Here is a 22,640-nt window from a genome sequence, read left to right as displayed (position 1 = left end):
GCCTGCGGCAGGGGGTCTCCCCGCCCCACCGAGGCTCTGCTTTGGCCCAGCGCGGCCCGCGCCGCGGCCGACGAGGGCTGCCGTGGCCCCTGGGGACGGCGGCGGCGGCCCGCACCGCAGCGCGCGGGACCTCGGGCACCGAGTGGGGGGGTTGTTGCTCCCGTAAACGTAGAGCGGTCCGCGCGAGCCTCCGTGGCGGCACCGGGCTGCGGCTCAGGGCCGGCCGCCCCGGGGCAGCGACAGATGGTCCCGCTCGCCAGGAGACACCGCCGTCCGTGCGGCTCCCTCCAGCTTGAGCCAAATCCAAGCTGCGGGCTGAGATTTTTTTTCCAGCTGCTGGTATCCAGGGTGCAAAACCAGGTCACTGAACCCCCAGGCAGGGGGGAAAGGACTGGATGGCCCAGTTTTGTTATCTAACTCCGGCTTCCCTTGGCAAGGTCCCCTCTCCCGCTCCGCCAGCTCCGCTGCAGCGGGAGAGCGCGGTCGGTGGCACCTCGGGCCAGAGCCGAGGCCAGCGCGGCTGCGCTGCTCCCCGGCGCTGCGGTGCCGGCAGCACGCCAGCACGGCTCGCCTGCGGCGCTTTGGGTGCCGGCTGGACCCGCTACGGAGCAGGGCCCCGGGCACGCAGCAAAGCCGCCCCGCAGCTCACTGTTCGGAGCGGGAGCTACCTCTGCGCTCGACCTGTTCAGAGCTAAGGGGCAGCCAAAGACAGAAACGAGCAGGAAATAACCCGTCCGCCAAGTAGCCGCGAGGGGGCCGCTTGCCCCTTCTCTCTAGCAGCCCAGCGCGCCCACGCTCCCAGAAGGGAAGAGCAGCCTCGTCCTGCTGCGCTTCAACATCGGCAAGTCACGCGCCTGCTAAACCCCTCTGGCTCAACGCTAGTTCAGGCAGCGGACTCGGGGCTTGGCCGGGGCGAGCACCACCATAATGAGGGGGAACATCCCATAACGAAGGGGAACATCCCATTAGGAAGAACATCGCATTTCCCCCACTTACCTTACAAAAGGAGGAGGCGCCCACTTACTTTCCTAAGACCAAAGGCAAGCTGCCAGCAGGGAAGCGTTAGCAGGACACTTGGGTATCTCCCAGCAAGGGGGTTTTCTGCCTTCGGGAACGCGGAGAGAATTAGAAATCTGAATTCTGAGATCAGAATCAGAAATCTGCCAGAAATCCCCAATTCTTGCCCAGCGGTTCGTTAGCAGCAACAGCAAAAGCAGGGCACCGTTTACAAACAATGCAAAACAGGATTTATTGAAACCCTTACGGTTAGACCAAGTCCTGTACAGCACAATTTGCAATAAGTTAAAGAACCGAACCGAAGTCTTAGTGTTAAAAAACACATTAATACATAACACAGTGATATATGCCATCATCACCCATCTGAGTTATTGAATCAAGGCACAAAGTCATTCATTAAATACTGCAAAAAAAAAAAGAAAACAATTACACAGGGAATTAAGATGGAAAAAGGACTTGCTTTGTTAAGAGGGTGCTGCTTTGGCACTGGTGTTTGTAATTGAGCTGCCAGAGGGAAATCTGGGTCTCCAAACTATGTGGAAACATTAATGCACAACTTAAAGCCAGAAAAGCCGCCCCAAAGCTAAGAATTCAGCTCTCCTGAAGAAACGTTCAGTGTACCTACCAGAAAGGGTCAGGCCTGTGGAGCGACCTGAGCAGGAAGAGAGCCGAGACAGTGTAATTATGATAAGAATACGGCCCAGGCAAGTTGTCCCCCGCAATGGGAATTTCAGTGAGACATAATCTGCATCTAACGCGCGCATCAGATCAGCATGCAAGCGCCGGAGTTTGCCCTCCCCAGCTGCCCGCAGAGCTCCGGCAGCCACGCTCCCGGCTCTGCCCCAGCCAGCCCAAGGGCAGGCTGAATCGAGCAGACAGCGTCTCCTCTCTGCCGCCACGGCGCTGGCACGGCCTGCAGTCGTACCACGGTGCCCAACTGCATCGCTGATGCCGGTGCAGGGACTTGCAAGGCTGCTAGGTTTCAGCCCTTTATCATGCTGAGCCAACAGGCAACCTAAGCCGGGGGAGGCGGCAGGGCAGCCTGCCTCCGTCCCTAAAAGCACTCTAAGAAAAGTCTGGGGAGAGAGGAACAGCAGGGGAAACCCACCGTTTGTAACGCTGGGCACACTGGGGTTTGCACAGCGCCCGCCAGGGAGCCTTTCCCAGCTTCCTCCCCGTGCCGGCACAGCCCGATGCCCCAGAGCTCTGCTCTGGCCACAGCACAGCTCTGCAGAGGCCAACGGGCCCGTCGCGCACAGCTCCCTTTACAGCTAGAGCCACAGGAGGCAGAGGGCACGAGCGCATCACTTAGGCAACTATTGGACCATCTGGAAGCAGGAGGTAAGCGTCCCGTCACACCGCTGATGCTGCATCTGCAGAGGCCAGCAGCAGATGCTGCAGCTCACGTTGCTGCAAGATTTCAAGATGCGCGCGCAGAGCGAGCTTACAGCAGCTGCCTGAGCCGGGTGCTACCCAGCAGCAGGTTAAAGTTCAGTGCATGCCACAGGAGAGGAACCGATGCCTGGACCTGCACAGCCCTGCACAAGTTTCTTATTCTACAGTATTTCTGCACATGCCCTGATTTGAGACAACTCGAGGGAGGAAGGCACCAACTAAATCCTCTCCAGCACCAGCAAAACTTGAGAGAGGTTTTTTAAGGGTGCAAACTCCATCAGGTTAAGCCATCTGTTTTCTGTCTGCCTTTCGCTCGCCAGCCAATGTGACACCCCAGCAGCATGTGAGCAGGGGTTGTGTCTCACAGTGCAGCTTGTGTGTGGACAGCAGCTTCCAGGACCAAACAGCCTATTCAAACGGTTTTCCAGGCTTTGCCGACTGTTTTTACAGCATGCGCTGGTGCCCACCAGGAGCAGGGCGGTGCACGCATGCCATGCTGATGATGTCTTGAGGGGAGACGTCATCTACACACAGCAACCTGTCCTAACCAGCAAAGGCCCGTTCCTTTGGAGAGCCAGGCTGAACACTTGCAGGGAACAGCACCCAAAGGTCCTCACACAGCATCACTTCCACTCCCCGGAGGGCAGAGAGGTGGCACAGAGCTGTCCTTGGAGCTGTGCTGCAAAGAGAGCTTGTGCCATTTCCCCAAGCGGCTCAGGTCTGACAGCACGCCCACCTCCTGGCAGGGGGGACAGTACTTGGAGAAGGCTCCTCAGGAGCTGCAAGGCTGACCAAGCATGTGCAGGACAGCTGGCATTACCATTTGGGTAGAGAGCTCCCAGGAACGACATGCGCAGCTCCAGGAGAAGTTAAAGTGCAATTCTACTCTCAAAAAAAAGCAAAAAGCATCCTAGAGCCCCCAGCACCTTGAAACCAGTAGGAAAGCGTCTATACCAACAGGGATCAGCCAGCCTAAGCTCACGGTGGCTTTTACGTCACCTATAACCACCCGGGCCGGGGGGAGTTGTCGATGCATTCATCAGGTGGGAGTCCAGCTCCCTCTGAGTTGTCATTGCTGCAAAGGCTGACTGGAAAGTCAGCAGCACGAAAGTCAGACACAGGTAGGCTTGAGTGACAGCAGAGTGAGGAACGTGGGGCTGTTCTGGGGAGAAAAGGTCATTTTCTAAGTAGAATGACGCTTTAATGCTCTGCTGGCCCAGGTAACACCTAGCCAGATTGTCAGTCATGGCTGCGGTCTTTCACGACATGCACCCCACTACTACCAAAGCAGGAGGCCAAACCCAGGAAAGGCTGACTGCAAATCCACCTGCGGCCAGGCATCCCTCCAGGAGTCAGGAAAGCTGACTCTGAAAGGTAATCTAACGTCACATATCGAAGCCCCACGTCTCCTCACACAAGCATCCGAGAAATGACCAACTCGGGCATCCCCAGCAAGCACGTGTTTTCCTCCAGATACAGGCTGGGTCAGCCTGGCTCTGTGGGCACGGGAGGACTGAGAGGAAAGCCTTCTTCCCTGAACTGACGACACTTCAGCGCTGGCCAAGCACTGAAGTCCCATCAGCTCCAAGGATGGGTGCACTGGCAGCTGCTCCCACACCCTGGCCGTACCCAGACACTGGGGGGCGCTTTCCCACCAGCCACGCTTTGGTTTGTGGATCGAAAAAGGCAGCTTCTCGTTTGAAACCATGATCTGGGTTTGCTAAGTGTGCTGCTGCAGAGGAGAGGCAACTTGGAGGATCCTGGGCTGGGGCAGCCTCTCCCGCTCTCTCAGCACACTCACACTCGGCTGTGGAATCGCATCCTGTAGAGGCGGTCCCGGATGTACTGCTCACTGTCCACAGCCACCTGGCTCAGCCAGATCACCCTGCTCTCAGAGACATCCTCTTTCAGCTTACGCTTCATGAGAGATACAAACCCTGGTTCCTGGCTGGGTTGAGGCCCCCTCAACAGCACGTAGCAGGCATGACGGCTCCGCTCGAACAGCGTAGCTGTAACATAGAGCAGAGGGTTAATAACAGACACCCTGCCCAGCCTAGACAAAGGTCTCGATACTCAGACGACTGGCTACGAGGCCTGACATTGCACCCATAGAGTTCAGGAGCTACCAGGAGACACCAGAAGGTCAGCACTCAGGAACACTTCCATGCTGGAGGGCTGGAAGGAGAGGACTTACCATTGAACGCAATTATTTGGTCTGTACTATTGCGGAGCTCCAAGAGAACATTAGTGTAGGAAGGGTGGAAGAGATACAGCTTCTGGAGAGCAGCTTTGGATCTCTGTAACCAACAGGACACCATCAGGACACAGAGCCACACGTACCCCCCAACAACAGCACCGGGTTCATCTATTAGTTCATGCTCGGCAGACTGCACCCAGTGACACTAATCCATGTCTGCCGAACTCATCCTGTCTGATGCCATCAGTGCCAGCGTTGGGAACTTGCTTACTGGCTGGTACTGATCTCCTCCCTACCTGTGCTTCCTGCAAATGGCAGGTCTTGTCTGCTATGCGCAGGAGATAGATTTTGCCTTAGGGCTGGCTGAGTTAGCATGGAAAGCACAGTTAGCTCAGCTGGTGCTCAGGCATCCTCACAGACACAAACCGTCACTAACACTGCCAGCCCTCACCCCAGCGAGCTCCATCAGGCAGCTGAGCTATGCATCAAGGCTGCCAGATACTGCCTTGGAGCACAGAGAGGATATTCACGTGGCCACGGGAGGACACCCACTGGGGGATCACTGCATGCAATACTGCTACTGAAGGCTCCAGGCCAAACAGCAGCAACGTCAGAGGCACCAACCCCGCAGCTTCCCACAGCACCGTGCCAAGGCAGGGCTCCTAGGCAATCCAGTGACTTTGCTCATTGAGCTGGTAAGTCCTTGATCTCCATGTAGCTGGGCTGAGGACAACAAAAGCTGCTGGTACAACCAGCAGCCGCTAACAGGGAAACAGTCAAGGACATCATGAGGATGCCGTACAGACCAGACCGTGCACGGAGGTCAGTCTGCTCCTAAGTCAGAAGCATGATCATACCCCACACCCAGTGCAGAGGGCTGCAGTGTTAGTGCCACAGACAGCGAAAAGGAGGTAGTGCCATTCAATTCCGGAGCCAGGTCTGGAACACAGCAGCCATTCAGCAGCACTCACCGTTTCATTTCCTGGTATCTGATATTCCCCCCAGAAGAGGAAGGTGGACCGGTGATCGGCGGTTGAAAGAGTGGCTGGTCCTGGGCTGTCTGCTCTCGAGTTCAGCTTCAGGTCCCACTGGACTGCTCCAGATCCAGCCTCAACAATCATAACCTAACAGGGAAGAAAGAAAAGGAACTCTTACCAAAGAGCTCTGCAGGCCACGAGGAAGATGTCAAGTCAGCTGTCTACCCTACATGGCCTATGGGAACAAGTGTCTGCAACATGGGAAGACAAGGAAAGACTTGAAGGTGAGCCTCACAGAACTGTTAGGCCTGAGGGAGGCCGTGTCAGAGCAAAGTCACAAGCTTGGCAGGCTATATTAAGGGGTTCGAAGCTCTATCTTTGAAGTCACTTGCTGAGAAGAGAATTAAAAGTGTCTTCAAGAACTTGTTGAAACAGATTCTTTCCCAACCAAAAGGAAAGAGGAAAGTCTTCTCCCACTGCTACAACCAGCTGGAGAGACAGCACATCGTAGCAATTGCACCTCAATTCAATGCCAGCTAGGGCTGGGAAAGGCAGAGAAAAGGGAAGCTAAAAGGAAGAGCTTTCAAACCTTCTTCCTGTTGGGCCCGATTTCACTCTCAAGGATAATACCAAGAACATCAGGTTTGTAGTAACCAAGCAGCGGCTCACTAAGAGAGAGGAAGAGAACAGACAGATCGTAACACACCCTGAGAAAGTAGCACCTCAGACGGCTTGGGTCTACCCTGTTCTTTTAGAGCAGCCTGTATCCTCCCACTGACTCCCCTAGTAAGAGACTTGACTGCTATAATGTTAGCTTAGCCGGGTACCACTCCCAAACCTAGTCCGGTCCTAAGAGAGCCATTTTACAGCAAGCACAGAATGAATCAAAGCTTTTGGCTCTTCCATTTTGAAGTGGCACCTGATATTTGCTAGCAGAGGACAAAAAATGCAAAGATCATGATCCAGATAGGAACACAGAGCAGGCTTTTATGTTTCAGACGAAACAATACAATACAGTATTGTTTCATCCAGAACAATGATGCTGCTGGGAAACTGAGGATGCCACACCCTACCCACAATAGCGAGCGTTACCTCACGATACGGGACACGTTGAGAGTCCATAAGGTCTGAAGATTTTGTCCATTGATCAGCATAGCCATCTCCGCCTTCACAATCAAGATGTTCTCCCCTGATCCCCCAGGAATTTTTGCCAGGTAACGAATGTCCCCAGAGCTACACAGAACAGAGAAATAACTGGGCTTTCTTGAATGGAGATGCTGTTTTGTCTTACATAGTAAAAAGTCAGAGGCTCAAGGTAGGAAAAGAGGAGCTCAGCTGGGAGGCGAAGCACCAGGTTCTGGAGTTGCCACACACTGGATGCAGTGTCCGAGGTATCCTGCATGCAAATAAGAAACCCCAGCCTGCTTTCTGTGAAGTCCTGACGAGGCCATCAATACCAGCCCTCTCGCTGAGGCTTGGATGCGCTCTTAGGCCAACAGCAACACAGCCAGGAAAGAGCAAAGTCAAAGCAAGTCATCCGGGCAGGAACACCAGTACCCTCCAATCCACTAACAACCAAGACATAATGCCATACCTGAGAAGGGGTAAGCGGTGTGTTGTGCGGTCGATGTTCTTCTCCCACTGAGGATCTGGCTCAAGGCTAGGAAGCTTCATTTCCATCCCAGTTGCTGCACTGTAAAGATCTTTCAGGGAATATCCATAGAGAGAGTTTGCTGTTCAAAGAAAGCAAGAACGATGTAAATAAGTTACCCTGCCCTTGTTCTGAACTCTACTAATTTCCAGATCACTTCTGAAAAGAATCTGACAAATCAACTGTATTCTTAGAGCTTACATCGTAGAGCTGTAGTGGTATTTTGAGATTCAAGTTTGCTTTTGAATGCCTTGAACATCCTATCTGTTCATAATCCGAGCGTTCCACAATAATCACTCGTGACTACTTAAAACTTACATTTTCAACATTTTTTTTCAAATAAAATTACTAATTAGTGCTAGTCAAGTACCCAAGAAACCTGAATCCAAGCAGAAGGACCCTTTTCTCTTGGCCTTGAACAGCTCTTTCACTAGTTGAAAGCACAACATCGCTTTTGAGAATTGCAAAATATTCTTTCAGACTGCTGCTTAGTAATGACCGATTTCACACTTACAATCACTCTTTCAGATTGAAGTTTCTAAATTTAGATCACAAACAGATTCACACCTGTATAGAAAAGGAAGTAGTGGGAAGCAGGCTTCAGAACAAGCCTGATAGAACGAGCGTTCCCATCCGTGGTCAGGCTTCCAGCGGATCCTATCTGTTTGCCATTTTTTCCTGAATGGATGAATGTCTTAATCTACAAAGGAGGAAGAAGAAAAAAAAAACCAAAAAACAAAAACACAAGCGTTAAAGTGGCATCGCACTGTTACCGCTCAAACTCAAGGTGGCTTCCAAAGCTTCTGAGCAGCTGGTACTGAAGAGCAGCTGAACAGGAACAGCACAAGCTGAAGATGCAAAGCCTCTCCGTCTTGGGAGGTGTGAGCACAAGTTATATGATCCTTCTGCTGTGAAGACTTTTGCCTGGAAGCAAGTTTGAGAAACATTTCCAGCACAGCTATTTGCTATGAGATTTCGCTACTGCTGCCAGCCTCCTCCGATCTGGGCTGGGAGAGCAAGCCCCATCATGGCTAAGGACAGCAAAGACCGATTCCAGCCTACTGAACCATGACAAAGGTGGAGAGGACCTAAAGGCAGAATCAAAGCAGCTGATGGAGTAGGGAGAAACTTGGCTTTTCACAGTATCTGGCATAGCCTGCAGAAAGCACTGTACTGCTAGACCAGTTAACACAGCTCTGTTTCTCTCCTCACAGGTCTTACAAGGGTTGGGAGGACCCAAGTTCTAGGCATACGGGAGCTCTTCTACATATTTTAAGAGCCCTACTCTACTCCTGCTAAAGCTGACAGGAGTCCATGCAGAACAGAAAAGCCAGTGGGCTTCTTTATATTCTTTATATTGTGCAGGTACCAGAGCAACCGAATCCACTGAAAACATTCCAGCTGGGAGAACAAAGACTAAAACCAGGATCAGATTTAAATGACTGAGAAACAATCATGATCTGGGGAGAGCAATCAATGCACACTGGGCAAAAAAGAAACATCACACCAAGAGAAACTGCATCCGACAGAAATGCCAAGTCAGGCAGGAACCGAGACCCTTTCCTGTTCCTTGAGAGGAAGAAATTGGGAAACAAGACAGTCTGCTACTCTTGAAGTGAATCCAGAGAGTCTGGTGGGAGAAGAAGGGATTGAGCTTGCTGAGGAGAATGAAGAACGCAGCTGGAGAGGTAGAGCAACACATCCACCAGCTCTTCCCAGCCTCCTGCACTGGGAGGAGACACACACCATCTCGTGATGAACAGCTTCACCTTTGCTTGCAAGCACTGGTTCAGCAGTTGCCCCAGGACAGTAACAGCCAATGATATTCGTATAACAAATGAGAATACACAACACAAATAAACACCACCTTACTCATTGCCCTGTTTAATAACTCTATGAGCTGCTACAGGCAATGTGTCCTGGAAAAAATCACTTTTTTCTGGATACATTTGTGCTAAAGCTTACAGCAGGCAGGGGTCATTAAGACTCGCAGAAAAACAGCCACCTAACCCCCTGCTATCCAACCATACAGACCCTTCCCCACAGACTGCCCAAAGCTCTGCCATTTCAGGAAACAGCAGTAAAATCTAATCAGAAGAATTAATGTTTAACTCAAGCCCTCGTTAGCAACAAAGTTAATTCACTTAAGTACGAAACCTCCCTTCCAAAGGGATTGTCTTTTTCCAAGCTGCAAAGCTCCATTCGAGCGGCACACGTTGTATCTGTTCTTTCTCAAAAAAAAAAAAAAGTGTACTTTTACTTAACAGCTCTTGCCAAGTCCTCTGGGAGGGAGGGAGAGAGGGAGGAGCAGGATTGGGGAGAGTTTCATACCAAGATAGCTAGAGAAGCTAAATGGGAAACAAACCGTAAGGCAGCTTTACAGAACAGCAACTGCATTCAAACATTTCTTGGCTGCCTAAGGAAAAAAAAAGTCTTGAGATAACTGGGATAACAAACAGCAAAAAGCCACGAGGGAAGAAAACAAAAGAGAAACGTAGGAGTAAGAGAGGACAGAATTTCTGATGACTGTGGCAACAACAATGCCTCGGACAGCAAGACTGAATCTGCTTATAGGCTGCTCTGGTATGAGAACGCAGGGCTCTCACGCCTCTACCTGATTTGCAGGCAACCAAAATTTCTGTATGCTTTATGCAGGGCAGATTGTGCCTGCAGAAGATGCTGTACCACTCCAACACAGATACAGAATTATTCGTATAAACGCGCAGTTAGCTGCATGACTTTTCCCCTCTGAGAAATGGGATAAGCAATACTGGAATCGAGATAAGGCAACTAACAACACTATCACTAAATGAACCCTAGTCAGAATTAACCATCACAGTGACACCAGGAAGGGAACTGGGCAAAGCAGATCATAGGTTCAGATATGAAAGATATCAAAAAGGCTAGCAGTTGTACCAAAAGCACTGGCTGTCAGCGCTTTACATTAAAGCCCCTACACTTTGATCTAAGAGCCAAACCTGTCAGGGTTTGTTCACTTCCTTTTCTCTGAGCAGAGCCCCAGAGAAGCTCATCTTGCCTGGGCTCACTGTACACACAGCCTCCGAGCACTCAGTGAGGAGCACAGACTGAAAAGGGGGAGGGATTCCTATCAGGCTAGTTCTTTTGTTTCTTTTTTTTTTAAAGCCATGAAACACTTGCACTGATTTGGGAGTACATCTCTGCAGGGTGGGAAAGAGCCTACCCCAAACTCAGCGGCTTCTTCTAGGCAGTTCCTCTTAGTTGGCAAGAACGGAATCAAGTAAACATTCCTGCTGTGCCAAGTGGTCCGGCCACAGGGTTTATCATAGCTTTAGAGTGACATACCTTATCTTCTGTGGCAATGAAGATTATCAGGTCTTGAACACCATCACTGTCCACATCTGGAATCGCTGACAAGGGAGTCACCACAGTATAATTAGCTCCAAAGTCACTGGACTGTTTCCATTGAACTTCCCCTAGAAGACATCATGATTGGAAAATGTTAGCACTAGCATGCGCTTCAGGTTGAAAGGTTTTTAAATGCCCTTCTCCTCAAAGTACTTTGCAGGAGCCAATCATTTACAGCCCATTAGTACCACAAGCCAATCAAGCTTACACTCAGCACGGGGTATTTTGTTGTATTTCTGCATTTCAACGAAGAGCCAATATCTAGGATATCAGCTGATACTGGAAAGTAATCCTCCACAAATGCATCCTAACATCCTAGGCGCAAATCAATCAGCAGGCCACAAAGAACATCTTGCTTCTCCTGCCTGCGGGCTAACAAGCTTCCCAGCATGTTCATGGCATGGACAATCCTTTTCTGTGACCTGAAAAAATGATACTGTGTGCTGAAATCTGTGTAGACAGTCCTTTAAGACCATAAAGAAGTTGAATTCTAATCAGAGTATTCCAGCTCCTCCTGATAAAATGCTTTCCTGGAGCTCGACTCCTGCAGATCTTCCCAGGTGACACGGCCGATCACACTTCGATTATAATCCCTACGCTCTCCCTTCTTTGAAGAACGGGCAGAGCATGTTCAGACAACTTCTTCAGTCTTTTTTTTTTTTTTTTTGTAAATTCAGGTAGCAGGATTTTGGTTTTTAAAAATTTGGGGGGAGGGATCTCTTCAACAACTCAGAGTCAGTTGAGTGGCTTTACTTGGATAAATCCTCCCTGGGCTGCTGGAGGTTTTCCAGTCACTGACCACATGCAGTGGAAGTTGTTGGGGGTCGGGGGGGAGGAGGAGGTTTCTCAGGGTTTTTCTTTTTAAGGACGACCTAAGGGACTAACTATGTGCTCACAGGAGAAATTGGTTACCCTCCCCTTGAAGCGGTATCACACACCGCAATCATCATTCCAGGAATGCAAAGAAGCATCTGTTCTTTGTCAGGAAGGCAGCTGTACTGCATGCCAAGGAATGTCTATGCTGCCTGCAATAATTTAAGACAGGTTGCATTTCCAGTATGATTCCTCCAAAGCTTTCACTGAAAACATTGAAAAAATACTTGGATTTGTTACTATGACAACAGATGTGAAATAGAAGAGTGCCCCTAGGAAAATAATGGGAAGGCAAAGAATCTTACCCCTGCAAAAAACAAGCAGACAAAGGAAGGAGAGAATGTGAGTTTTAAATAATTACACCCTGGTTTCCACACAGTCCAAAGCTGCAATAGAAAGATCAGGCTGCTGAAACGCATATTTAAACACACATGGCTCTATTCTTTGTTGTTTAGACAGTGGATGCAGTTTTTGGAAGAGTGGCTTACTGCTTCGAAAGGAAGTCTGATCTACCAGAAACAGGTACCGGTGAGATGGATTCAAAACAAAACAAAGGACTTAAGAACCAGGACCAGAACTGCTCACAGTGTTCACAGTGGAGGCTGCTGGAGGGAAAGGTATCAAGAGAAGGTGTTGCAATGCACTCGTTCCTCTGCTCTTCCTTGGGACTCTGCTTCTCAATGCACTCATTCCTGTGCTCTTCCTTGGGATTCTGCTTCCGGCTACAGCAGAGAGGGAATACTGACCTACGCAGACCTTTGCTTTGACCTGGAATGGCTCATCTTAAGCTCTTGCATCCTCTTTGCTTTTAGGATAAACATGTAGGAATGTTAAATATCCTAAGCAAACAGAAGAACGCAATACCTACAGTTTCCTTCTTGTTTTCTCAGGCCAGTTATTCTGCCAATAAAGAAAGCAAGATTTAACACAACTTGAATCCACAGAAAAGCACTAATTTTATCAGCGTCTGAAGATCAAAAATGCACGCCAGAAACTTTCAGACGATAATCTGCTTACCTCTCCTTTGGTCTTCCTACAGGCAGAGGCTAAGCAGGCTAAGAGCCCTGGAATCCCACCAATTTTCCATGACAATGAATCATTAACAATTAAAGATTGTTCTGGCTACTGTGTTCAGCACAACGTGATGAAACGCAGACCTTGCCACCTCAAATACATGTAACAGACCCAGGGAGTCTGTTCTGATCTGCTCTCCTAACCCCCCGTTAAAGTCAACTGCACTAAGAAACCCCTTTTAACCTAGTTAAAGCCATAACAAAAGGGTATCAAATCAGTCTACTTCTGGGTTATTCGCTTTTCCACCTGAAGCAGTTTTTTATCTTTTGCTTTTAACTTATCTATGGATTGCTTTCTTACTGCCTTGTTCCTATGACCCGTGGCTTAGCCTGATTCTTTCTCTACACGCTGGTGACATTTCTTTATGGTCATCGTTAGCTACATGTCTTTGGCTCAGCAGCCACATTTCTATGTTTTGACCTAAAAGCAACTACTCCATTAATAGTCTACAAATAGCCTGTTTTAAAGTCTACTGCCGAGGGGAAACTGTGATAAGATATCTCACTTGATACAAAAAGCTTTCCTGCTATATCTGTGTGTGTGCATGCGTGTCTATGTGCGTGTCTGTGTTCATTTCCTCTACACAGGAAGTAAAAAGCAACAGGAACAGTTTTTCTTCAGCTTCATTAAAACCGTATGTCTTGCTATTTCTTTCTCCCAATTTTTTGAAAAAAGGGGGCGCAATATCAGATACAGAAGATGGGATCTTAGGCATGTTCCCAAGGAAGAACATATACCGTTTATAGCCTTTGCATAAGTGACCTCAAAAATGGAAATGTATTTCAGTCTTCCTCAGAGAGGGAAGTTCAAGGTGCAATAGATGATCACTGCCCTGTCCCTAGAGGAGTACAGGTACTCTTTACCCTCTCCTCCTCTAGGCAAGACGATGAAGAACCTTTCCATCTGCAGGCACAGACATAAAGAAAGCTTTCCAGAGAAACGAGGAAAAAACAGACTAGTGAAACAAACCGCCAAGTCGTTAGAGTAGGTGGTGGTAACTTAAGCACAAACTTATCCCAAGCACTCTCCTTGATGACTTTTAGATCTTAAATCCCTCAAACTCCCATTCCTCTTGCTGTTGCAGGCACTCCTACCATTCACACACAAACAACTGAGAAACATCTCAGGTTTCTTTCCAACCTGTAAGCGTATAAAGTAACATTCATAGCTGGTGACTGCTTCTCCTATTTCAAAAGCCGCTGAAAAGTTGTTCTTATAATACAGTACCTGGCATGAAACACCATGAGTCTAGCTTTTGGAAAAGGTAGGCTGAGAAACAGGTGCTTCTCAAAGGCCCAGCAAATGGTTCTGGCAAGGTTTGCAAGCTGATAAATACCCTGTGCACATCATTCACGTACCTGCGCGTCATAGTGACGTTCCGAGCCTCAAAGGTCTGAAGGGCATCAAATGAGGAAAGCAAATAACACCATCCCCTGTATTTCAGCAGGATCCTGCTCGCCACTCACCTGTCTGCAAGTCTACTGCAGTAAGAGACACCGGCTTCCCCACGACCAGGCAACCTGGGGCCTGAGCCCCACCAAGCTGCTTGATGCCACACTCCATCCACTCAACTTCCTCAGCAGCAGGCCTTTCCCAGAGTACGCTGCCATTCGTGCCAGACACAGCAGCGATGAAGGCACATGGAGAAGGCAGACCTGAAGAGAACACATGTCAAAGGGAGCACTACCTATGTCTACCTTTGGTGCCCTGCACCGTCTCAGCGCTGTGACTTGTCCTCTTCCTCTCCCCACACAGCTAACCTGGTTTTCTCTTCCATTCCCACCATCTTTCCCCTCACTCCCATTTCTCTTCTGGCAGAAGCACACAGTGCCCCTAACTTCAGAGTACAAAGGAGAATCAAAATGATGTGCACTAATCACACGCTAGCACCTAAGTCAGGACATTTGCCACAGCAGTCTCACTCTAAAAGAGAAAGAAGAGCCCTCACGACATGGCCTTTTGTTTCTGAATCGGTTACCTTCATCCAGACAGGATCTGTTGAAGCTGCTGCTGCCATTGCTAGCTTTGAAAACGAAGATGACATCTTGCACTTTGTCCTTGTTCACATCTTCTATAGCCAGAAAGCGGTAGGCCACTGTAAAGGAGATCACAAGCCAGACACTCGTAAGGACTGCCCGAATCAACAACGGGGCTAACTGGAGCAAAACACAAATTCCTAAAGACCTACTCACGGCCTCCCTCCACAACAGCGCAACAACAGGACAAACTCGCTTTCGTATAAAAAACTACATCTACATGAGTACTAAGGAGTAGAAGTTAATGCCCAAGGCTTGCTTTCATTTGCCATTCCCCAGAGGATTTGTCTTCCCATGCAGCCAAGCATCCAGAATTTGAAAAATGTCAAACAAAGAACTCTGGTCTTGGTGCGGGGTTGCTATTCCCAAAATATAAACAAACCATAGAACACTGAGCTCCAGATAAACCATCTTTCTCACTCTCAGCTAAAACCAATTTCCTTTAGCTCAAAGTTGCAGGACTTCAGATTTAGGCATTAAAGCCCAGAGCTAAGTCCCTGTTGCTGAGCACTATGTCAGCATTTGTAGCAGACGTATTTAGCACAACCAGCGTACAACCATTGCACATAAGACGAAAGAAAAGCATTCACAAAAGTGAAAGTGGCGCCACCAAGGATCAGTACCCCGATTAAAGAGTCGATTAAAGCACCTGCAAATTTCTGCAATTCATAAAAAAACAAGATCCTCTTCAGCCTTCCCTTTTAGCCACAGATAAGACAGAAAGTCATACTGACAGAGGAAGAATGCCTAACTGTTCCCACACCTCAGCTCAAACTTCAAGGGAATATGTTACAGACCACACTTCAATGAAGATTTACTTTCAGATAACCTTCCTCACTTTTTTCAAATGAGGCCAGTCTGCTACCTTGTTAGCGCTTCAAGAGCAGCATCTAATTTCTCTGTCGGATCCTGCAAACACCTCCTGGAAGGCCATTTCAATTACGATGGGCCATTGCACATCCAGGTCAAGCATCCACAGTTCTGGCTCCCAAGGGCAGCATCCCTGCAGGCCTGACTCCAGGGCACTTTTAGGTAGAGTTCCACAATCAAAATTCCTAACCCAAAGGAAAAGGACTCTTGGTAAGTATTTCTTCTGTTACAGCAAGCTCACCTGCATTGTCATAGTTTCGGAACCACGTTCTTTCAGAAACAGGCCTCTCTGGGCAAGGAATGATAAATGAGAAAGCAAACACAACTGTCAGACACAGAAATAACGAGATGAAGAAGGCAGCAGTGCGCCACCGGGACAGCCGAGACAATCGTGATGACTGCTTGTTGCCAACTCTTCTCTCAACAGAGTTTTCATGGTTCTCTTGAACTTTTACGTCCTCATTCTTCAGAGGGTGGATCTCAGTTTCCGAGTCTTTGTTATCCATCACAGCTCATTCATCAGTATTCAGGCACCCTTTTCCCCCTTCACCTACAACAACGGAAAGAGCGGTTAAAATAGTTTTCGGAATATATCAAAAAACGACAAAATATTCTGTTAATACCTGATACTGAAGCTGGAAACGTTTAACAGTAGGTAAGCCCATCAGAGCATTGTCATATAGCTGCACACAAAGTGACTTTGGTCCTGGAGGTCTCCCACATGGAGCAACGGGGAAAGACTGTGGGATGCAGAAATACCACTACTCCTTCGGAGGAGGAGGAGATCGGCACTGCTAAAGCTGGAGCAAGGACAAAGGCGGCTACAGATTCTCAAGATCTCTGTGCTGAAGGGACTGATGTGGTCTGTAGGTCTCTCTCATGAAAGAGACACCAAAAGCTCATTTCAGTGAAAAGACTCTTTGCCACTTCCAGTGCATTTCAGTCTGATTCCTGGCTGGATAGTTGAAAGGAAACACTCTAACTTTCATATCCAAACACAAAGCCATTCCCTAACGTAATGAACGTGGGAGCTCCCCCAGCGGGGAGAGAGAAAGAAACACCAAAGTATTCTGCTAGGAACTAAACAAAGGTACTCAACACCCTCTCAGATGACAAACCACTAGATACTGTTTTGCAACCCAGTCCCAAAGAAGACAAGAGCATGATTACTTACCTCCAGGAAGCAAAAAGAGGGCATGAGTTGAGACTACAATTGGCTAAATTTGATTTCATCAGAATGGAAGAAGAGCTAATAACCGCTATTTTAGTTTCTCCTGCTAGAAACCATTATCTATAATTACTGGAACTGCACTTGGGGAGGATAGTTCCCCCTTCCTCCAAACAATGAAGTCATTTGTCTTCAGTTTTTCTGATTATCATCTTTCTGACCGGATAGGCCAGGCTCCTCTCTTCCACTCCGGAGGGCTGCAGCAAGCACAGCAAAGCGCTGAGGCTGCAGCAAGGAGGCCCTTATCCAAGAACTTCCTATTGCAGAATCCACAGCCCCAAGACCTTCATCAGTCAGCCCAAATCCAAAAAAAAAAGAAAAAGGAAAAAAGGAAAAACCCTTCTCCTGGCACACAGATAGGTGATTTCAAAGCATCAAACTGACAAGCTGTCAGAGTACTTTGAGCTACAGCTACAATAACAGGGTTTTTTCTTGTTAATTTGTTTGGGGGGGGGGGGGGGGGGGGAAGCCAGTCAGTGACAGAAGTCTACAACTGAACATCCACAATAATAATAAAAATCAAGTTTATATTTAGTTTTCAGGCCTCTAACAGTGTTCCTTAAAAAAAAAAAAAAGAGGAAGGGAAGAAATACGGAATAACACATTCCAGTAGCCATGGGAAAAGCTGCATGATAGTGTGTCATAAAAAGTTATATCAGAGCAAATAAACACGATGACCAAGCCAATTTTCCATGACTGTGCCCTAACAGTCACGTGCCTAGATTATCCGCCTGAACGATATGCCTCCCCTGTAGAAAGCAGCTTTCAACTCAGCACCAATCCACAATACAGAGAGGTTGTGCTTTCAAGTCCAGCAACAACGGGACTCATTACATCTCGTGTTTTATGCACAAACTCATTTATAGGTTCAAAGAAACAAGAGATAAGAGTTATCCTTGAGAAGCCAGTTTCCTCCAAGCAGATGCCATAGAGCCTAACGTGTGACCTCCCTGGTCTTCAGGGATTCAGCGAGTGTATTGCTGTGCGCGGTGCCTGACCCTACTACACAAGAGTCCCAAAATCAGGCAGCAAAGAGCAACTCCTAGAAAGCTCCTTACCTGGGGCTGGCTCACACGTGAGCTCCATTTTGCGCTGGCCAGCCAAGTTCAGTGATAGAAATGGAGAGTCCAGCAAGACTTGGTATAGACATGCAATGAAAGAGCAATCGCTTGCATGTTGAGAGCGTTCCACTCCATCGCAGGGAAGCGCTACAGAGGCCCCTTCTGAGTACAAACCACAAGGGCAAGAAAACTACAGCAATGCAGAAGGTTGAGTGACTTGAACAGTCTGGTACACTGTCAATCACCTAGCTAACTACATCATTTATTGGACCTGTAAGACTGTATTTATGAAGCACTTACTCCAGACTAAGAACACGGGCATTTCTTCTACGACAGTACATCGAGTACAGGATCTCGCTCCAGCCAATTTAATTCAACCTGCGCAACACCATGCAAGCCACGCAAGTTCAATTAAATTAATAATGTAGGAGCCATATCTTCTTCCAGAGATCTTCCCTCTAAAGACCTCATCTGCCCTTCATATCAGTCTGCCAGCAACATGAGAGACAACTCCACGAGGCTGGCTGTTTCAAAACCAACTGCAGCGCTTGACAGAAACTTGACAAGAAAAGTCAGTGGTAGACTCCAAATGGGAAAGATGAGGGGAAAAGAGTCGTGCATCCAGCCTTCCCACCCAGACCTGGCCCCTGTGCTCATGTGCTGTTTCGTTACTATAGCGAGGAGCCAGTAGAGCAGCTCTAAGTAGGACAGCCATCGGGAAGAGCCCCAAGTCCTCGAGCATGTTCAAGTCCTCAGTCAGAGGATGAGTAAATAATTTACTGGATTGAGCAACGACAGCCTTCACCATCGCAGTAAGAGAGGAGGAAAGGAGGAATCGGTTACGGGAGCTTACTCCCAGGACTTTTCTTGTGATGAGCCAGACAGCTTGTGTGGCTCTGACATACTTGTCTTCACCAGCAGGGAGACACGGCCCATACTGAACACTGTGGTAACTACCAGTCTGCAGCACAGGCCGCAACAGGACAACCCCAACTAGGTTCTCCAGATAGTCACGCTGGAGCATAGAGCTGGGGAATTTTTATGACAGAGTTGAGTGCTTCCAGCGTCTACGATTCTTCCCGAAAACAGAGCAGCAAACAGGATTCTCCTCTCCTCGGTTCAAAACTGACACCATGTGAATACTGCACTGAAGGCCTATTTTTACGACTCATTAGAAATCACGCCACCGTCATTTGGGATGGGATGAGAACAAGAAAAAACAGTGGTAATTACACTGACAACCCCAGCAATTCCCCTCCTTTTGCAGTAATGACCCTAGGAGTCATTGCTTACAAAGAGCCCTCAATGCCTTTAAAGCAATTCCTTTCTGTTTTCTCTCAGCATTTGAATAATGCCCTTTGCACTCCTGCCAGAGCATATGGAGTGCCAGAACAATGATCAGAGAGGGCAGTGGCAAAGATTCAAACGTTGCAGGAAATCCCATTGCCCACAGTTGCCAAAGTACATGCTAGCAGCATGCGAAAGAGTCTGATCTTTGAACAGCAAAGTAGTCTGGTAATCAGTTTAATTAAGACAAGCAGAAAACGAGAGTGCGCATTTTCAGATGATGTTGCCCTCCTCCAGCGGCAGACATTTTGTCTCCCTTTCGCAGGAGACGCAAAATAATCCACTAGAAAGCTTAAAGCATCCAAGCACCTTGCAGTGATGCTTGCATCAAGCAGCAGCAGTGTGTAACGGTGTGTAACAGTGTGTTACTGCATTATTAAAGATGCTGCGTACGCTTGAAATTGGGGCTAGCACCAGCTCTCCGCTCAGCAACAGCAGGCCTCACCAGGAGAAGCCGCAGGAGAGAAACTTCATGAAAAAGCAAATAAAAAAAACCCCGCACCTAACGTACCCAAACCGGCACTGAACCCACACAGCCCAGAGAGCATTCCAGCATGGCAGGGGTTCGCGTCTCATAAAATTTCACGCGCTGGTATACGCTTCCATCCACAACGCAAACGAGTCAGTCTCCAAGCGCTAAGGGCTATTCGTCCCCACCAGTATTAAAGCTAGGAGCAGCCGCTGTTCAGAGTAAAGGAGAAACTAATACTTTCCTTGTCCCACAGTACCAACGATGCTTTCAGGACACTCACCTTCACGGGGCACTCACTTTCCTCTTCTCCCACCGCTACAGTGGAGATTTCCTCGGCTCAACCTATCGAACCAGTGAAACTTCTGCAGCAAGCGGTTGACGCCAAACTGCAGCTAAATCTAAAAGACAAGCTATCGTTGTCGATCAGCTGGAACTGCTCGAAAGTAAAGAGAACAGCAGAAAATCACCTGTATGAGAACCAGCGAACCGAAACCATTTAAATATCACTGTGATGGAAGGTTGAGCTCATTTTCCATCCGTAAGATACCGAACCACAACTTTTCTAATTACAGTAATCTCACAAGATGCCAGTTCTTCCGGGAAAATTTATAGCAACGTATCATATTAGATTTGCTGTTCAACCTGCTTATATCTTTCACGGAACAATTAAGTCAGACTATGATTGGCCATTTTAGAAAGCAAATGCAGTGTTTGGTTTTTGTTGTTGTTGCTGCTTTTGCAGACACCTTACAGCTGAAAAGGTTTCCTTTTTGTCAGGCAGAAATTTTTGAAGCCATAATCATAGTTTGCAATCAATAATGGCAAAACAGCTTCCAAATTCTGCTCCGTATAAGACACAGCGTTCCCTTCGTGGCCGCCTTCCCACAGGGGAGGCTGCCCAATTTTGATCCAACGCACCATGCGGCACTGCAGTGAACTAACCGGGGAACTAACCTGCTGCAACATCAACGGGTCAAATTCTTCCTGCAGTCCCACTTACAAAAGTGTCAGGCCAACAGGAAATAGGCATAAAATTTCCCCAGACTCAGGAGATTTTCCTCTCCAGATACACTCAAGAGATCACTCCATACCCAAGCTTGTAGTTTTGCTGGGTCACTTGAAGCTCATAACTCTTTCCTGATAACAAGCCACAAGTCCGCAAGGAGAACTGCCCCGAGGAGACCGTTCCCTCCCGCCTGCGGGGTACCTCACGCTCCTCCTCGCGTCCTTACAGCTTGTTCCTAACAACCCGGTTTGTAAGGCAGAGCACACCACCCAGGCCCACAGCTGAGGGCTCAGAGAAAGAGCTGTATCCTGCCGCTACAGTTGCCTTTTTTTCTCCTCCCCTCGCTCTTGCTATTTTGTCTCTGTTGTAAAACCTCTCTTGAAAACATCACCTGCTTCTTAAACCACGCATAACCTTCCAGCGCCGACAACACATGCCAGAGAGCCTTCACAGCAAGCGAATTCAAATCTTCTCCAGGGCACAAGCAAATGGCATCTCAGAAAAGGATTTATCCGTCATTTTTAAGAGGGCAGTTTTCACTACAGTCGGGTGTTCAAGTAGAGAAACTCGATCTGTTTAGTCAAGAGGAAAACACGTTCTACTACTTTTTCTGAGAGAGCAATGGGAAGAGCAAACTCCTCTAAGGTGGAGAACTGCGTTAAAGCAGTAAAGCTACAGAGCACTGATTATAGGTTAGGCCTGAAATACCAAGCAAACAACAAAACCACGTATCATGTATCATTCCAGAACTTTTAAATTGCACACGATCAAAGTCACTCACCGTTAGCGCTTTCTGCAGGTCCCCTGTGTTAACCTTAAAAAGTACTAGTTCGCAACGTATTTGTATGTATAATAGCGACTGTCAGACAGACACGTATCCCTACTTCATTCACAGGGCTTCCCCGCTTGCGTCAAAAGCACAGAGACTTCTCCACGCTTCCAGAGATTTAGCACATCAGCGACTGCGGGGAGATCTGCAGCCGTGAAAACTCTTTACAATAAGCTGCAGTCGTTTCATATAGGTCTATAAAAAAGTTTTAAAAGTGCATTTTTCATAAGGTGAGAACCATATCACCATTTACTGCGCCAGTCACAGACTCGGTGCTGCCCACTGGGTCCTTCCTGCCACAGGGAGGTTTACAGTCGCGTGAAACAACGGGCGCGTTCCCCCTGCTGTTGTCTCCACCAGCCACCCCGACATCTCCCTTTTCTCCCCCGTGGCGATTCAAGAGACTGCATTTTCTGTTTTCGTTTCCCCCCCTGATACTTCTACGCTGGAGAAAGAGCGTTTCCAGGCCGTTGCACCTGCGCAGCCAAGCCGCAGCCTCCGCGCGCAGCCCGCTCCTGCCCAGGCGTTCAGGAGGGCCGGCTCCAGCCGCTTCGCTGAGCTGTCCACCTGCTCCCGCACAAGCCTCTCCGCCTGAAGCCCGCGACTCCCGGCAGTTACGTAAGAAGTTTCCACTTTGCAAAACAAGGGGGGAAAGCGTTGAAAGGGAAATAAATCACAACTTAACACGTCACGATATTTTTCTTTCTGCAAGAAACCCTTTCATTCGTGCTTGCAGACTAAGTTTGTGACCAGCTGGGGAAAAGAGAAACAGGCAGGTGAGACCCCCCTGCAGACACAGCGTGGACAATCCCGCGTCAGTTCCGGGCAGCCGAAGGGCTTGCGGCTGTGAAGGCCCAGACCCGGCACCGGGGCGCTCTGCCTCTCCCGGGGGCTCGGGTGCGGCCTGCCGACCACAAGGCACGAACCGGCTCAGGTCAAACCGGGGCGGGGGGGCCACAAGCAGCTTCTGCACAGCCAAAGGCTCTCCAGAAGGCGTTACATCCATTCCCGGGCTTCTTGGCACGGCCCGGCTGCCCCCGACGACCCTCCCGCCCCCCACCGCCGCCGCACTCACCCCGCCGCCGCCGCCGCTTCCGCCTCCATCCCCGCCGCGGACACGTCACTTCCGCTCTGCCCCGGCCCGGCGGGCGCGCATGCGCCCCGCGGCGCCGCGCCGGGCCCGGTAGCGCCCCGGTGGCGGCGGCGGCGGCGCCCCGACC

General features: G+C 49.0%; 1 protein-coding gene across 6 annotated transcripts; it reads right to left on the bottom strand.

Moving 5' to 3' along the window:
• Window positions 1–1,230: 1,230 nt before the first annotated feature.
• Window positions 1,231–22,566, bottom strand: FAM234A (family with sequence similarity 234 member A). Of its 6 annotated transcripts, XM_068907802.1 has the most exons (14): window positions 21,897–22,001; window positions 20,983–21,163; window positions 19,866–20,018; window positions 15,719–16,027; window positions 14,550–14,666; window positions 14,038–14,226; window positions 10,562–10,692; window positions 7,805–7,937; window positions 7,181–7,319; window positions 6,679–6,819; window positions 6,176–6,254; window positions 5,581–5,733; window positions 4,607–4,709; window positions 1,231–4,421 (listed from the first exon to the last, which is right to left on the bottom strand). In XM_068907802.1, exons 4-14 carry the CDS (start codon window positions 15,981–15,983, stop codon window positions 4,210–4,212), a joined length of 1,662 nt encoding a protein of 553 aa, XP_068763903.1. In that variant the 5' UTR covers window positions 15,984–16,027; window positions 19,866–20,018; window positions 20,983–21,163; window positions 21,897–22,001; the 3' UTR covers window positions 1,231–4,209. The 6 variants fall into 6 exon arrangements, with proteins under 6 accessions (XP_068763903.1, XP_068763901.1, XP_068763900.1 ...); XM_068907800.1 differs by lacking the exon at window positions 19,866–20,018 and having other exon boundaries at window positions 21,897–22,052; XM_068907799.1 differs by lacking the exons at window positions 19,866–20,018; window positions 20,983–21,163; window positions 21,897–22,001 and adding an exon at window positions 22,496–22,566.
• Window positions 22,567–22,640: the final 74 nt, after the last annotated feature.

Source organism: Struthio camelus, chromosome 15, assembly GCF_040807025.1.
Source record: "Struthio camelus isolate bStrCam1 chromosome 15, bStrCam1.hap1, whole genome shotgun sequence".
Lineage (NCBI taxonomy): Eukaryota > Metazoa > Chordata > Aves > Struthioniformes > Struthionidae > Struthio > Struthio camelus.
Note: the sequence above shows the minus strand (reverse complement) of the source record. Positions and strands in the feature narration are given on the sequence as shown.